At 51.3% G+C, this 2,500-nt stretch overlaps 1 protein-coding gene across 1 annotated transcript in view; it reads right to left on the reverse strand.

The window, feature by feature from the left end:
- grip2a (glutamate receptor interacting protein 2a) overlaps positions 1–2,500 on the reverse strand; it is a gene marked incomplete at both ends in the record, with an annotated part of 104,738 nt that overhangs the window by 43,498 nt on the left and 58,740 nt on the right. Inside the window, 1 exon segment of the mRNA XM_084333531.1 lies at positions 1,593–1,740. Within this exon segment, the coding sequence (XP_084189657.1) occupies positions 1,593–1,740 (148 nt within the window).

The raw sequence follows: 2,500 nt of genomic DNA on the forward strand, positions 1-2,500 counted from the left end.
ACCTCTCACCTGTTAGAGAGACTGTCCTCACCTCTCCACCTGTTAGAGAGACTGTCCTCACCTCTCCACCTGTTAGAGAGACTGTCCTCACCTCTCCACCTGTTAGAGAGACTGTCCTCACCTGTTAGAGAGACTGTCCTCACCTCTCCACCTGTTAGAGAGACTGTCCTCACCTCTCCACCTGTTAGAGAGACTGTCCTCACCTGTTAGAGAGACTGTCCTCACCTCTCCACCTGTTAGAGAGACTGTCCTCACCTGTTAGAGAGACTGTCCTCACCTCTCCACCTGTTAGAGAGACTGTCCTCACCTGTTAGAGAGACTGTCCTCACCTGTTAGAGAGACTGTCCTCACCTCTCCACCTGTTAGAGAGACTGTCCTCACCTCTCCACCTGTTAGAGAGACTGTCCTCACCTCTCCACCTGTTAGAGAGACTGTCCTCACCTCTCCACCTGTTAGAGAGACTGTCCTCACCTCTCACCTGTTAGAGAGACTGTCCTCACCTCTCCACCTGTTAGAGAGACTGTCCTCACCTCTCCACCTGTTAGAGAGACTGTCCTCACCTCTCCACCTGTTAGAGAGACTGTCCTCACCTCTCCACCTGTTAGAGAGACTGTCCTCACCTCTCACCTGTTAGAGAGACTGTCCTCACCTCTCACCTGTTAGAGAGACTGTCCTCACCTCTCCACCTGTTAGAGAGACTGTCCTCACCTCTCCACCTGTTAGAGAGACTGTCCTCACCTCTCCACCTGTTAGAGAGACTGTCCTCACCTCTCCACCTGTTAGAGAGACTGTCCTCACCTGTTAGAGAGACTGTCCTCACCTCTCCACCTGTTAGAGAGACTGTCCTCACCTCTCACCTGTTAGAGAGACTGTCCTCACCTGTTAGAGAGACTGTCCTCACCTCTCCACCTATTAGAGAGACTGTCCTCACCTCTCCACCTGTTAGAGAGACTGTCCTCACCTCTCCACCTGTTAGAGAGACTGTCCTCACCTCTCCACCTGTTAGAGAGACTGTCCTCACCTCTCCACCTGTTAGAGAGACTGTCCTCACCTCTCCACCTGTTAGAGAGACTGTCCTCACCTGTTAGAGAGACTGTCCTCACCTCTCCACCTGTTAGAGAGACTGTCCTCACCTCTCCACCTGTTAGAGAGACTGTCCTCACCTCTCCACCTGTTAGAGAGACTGTCCTCACCTGTTAGAGAGACTGTCCTCACCTCTCCACCTGGAGACTGTCCTCACCTCTCCACCTGTTAGAGAGACTGTCCTCACCTCTCCACCTGTTAGAGAGACTGTCCTCACCTGTTAGAGAGACTGTCCTCACCTCTCCACCTGTTAGAGAGACTGTCCTCACCTCTCCACCTGTTAGAGAGACTGTCCTCACCTCTCCAACTGTTAGAGAGACTGTCCTCACCTCTCCACCTGTTAGAGAGACTGTCCTCACCTCTCCACCTGTTAGAGAGACTGTCCTCACCTCTCCACCTGTTAGAGAGACTGTCCTCACCTCTCCACCTGTTAGAGAGACTGTCCTCACCTCTCCACCTGTTAGAGAGACTGTCCTCACCTCTCCACCTGTTAGAGAGACTGTCCTCACCTCTCCACCACGCTCGCTGACTTGATCTTGTCTATGATGACCACCTGCTTGTTCCTGTACAGAGCAGTAGTCAGGCTGATGCCCAGACTGGGAGAAGAACCCTTCACTATCTCCACCAGCAGGGGGCCTGAGGCCTGCTGCACTGCCTCTGGAGAACACACACACACACACACACACACACACACACACACACACACACACACACACACACACACACACACACAGACACACACACACACACACACACACACACAGACACACACACACACACACACACACACACACACACACACGCACACACACACACACACACGCACACACACACACACACACAATGGACAGGACATTAGAGGCCAAACAGTGCGTTTCTCAAATGCATCTAAGAAATGTCATCTTTCTAAACCACTGGGGAACAAAAAGATGATCTACTGTATGTACTGTGATTTATTTATTTTCTTTCTTCCAGGAAATCAAAATGAAACCATATTCTCCACTAGAGACAGAATGAGGTAGAATGAGTACCAGTAGCGTACTACGTATTCACTTTAATACTCATTACCGGGAGGAGGGGGTCGGGTGGTGGGGGTATTGTCGTGGCTGGTGGCATGTGAGCCGTTCTGCAGAGTTGAACAGAGACGTCCGCACACCGAATAGCTCCCATTCAATGATCTGTATTTTCTGCTTTCAACAGGAGCTACTTGGCGTGCGGATCTCCCTGTTCAACTCTGGGAGGTATTTTCGGATTCCAATGGGACATTGGGATGTACAAGTCTTTCTTATTGTCTCTTAAATGAGCCACGCTGTCCACTGATAAGGTAGCATCCAGCGTGGCTTGAGGCATGAACAGCTCACACAGCAGCCGGTCAGAGAGATGAACAGCTCTCACACACACAGCAGCCGGTCAGAGA

The sequence above is a fragment of the Notolepis coatsorum genome (assembly GCF_963971535.1).
Source record: "Notolepis coatsorum genome assembly, chromosome: 17".
In the NCBI taxonomy this organism is placed as follows: Eukaryota; Metazoa; Chordata; class Actinopteri; order Aulopiformes; family Paralepididae; genus Notolepis; species Notolepis coatsorum.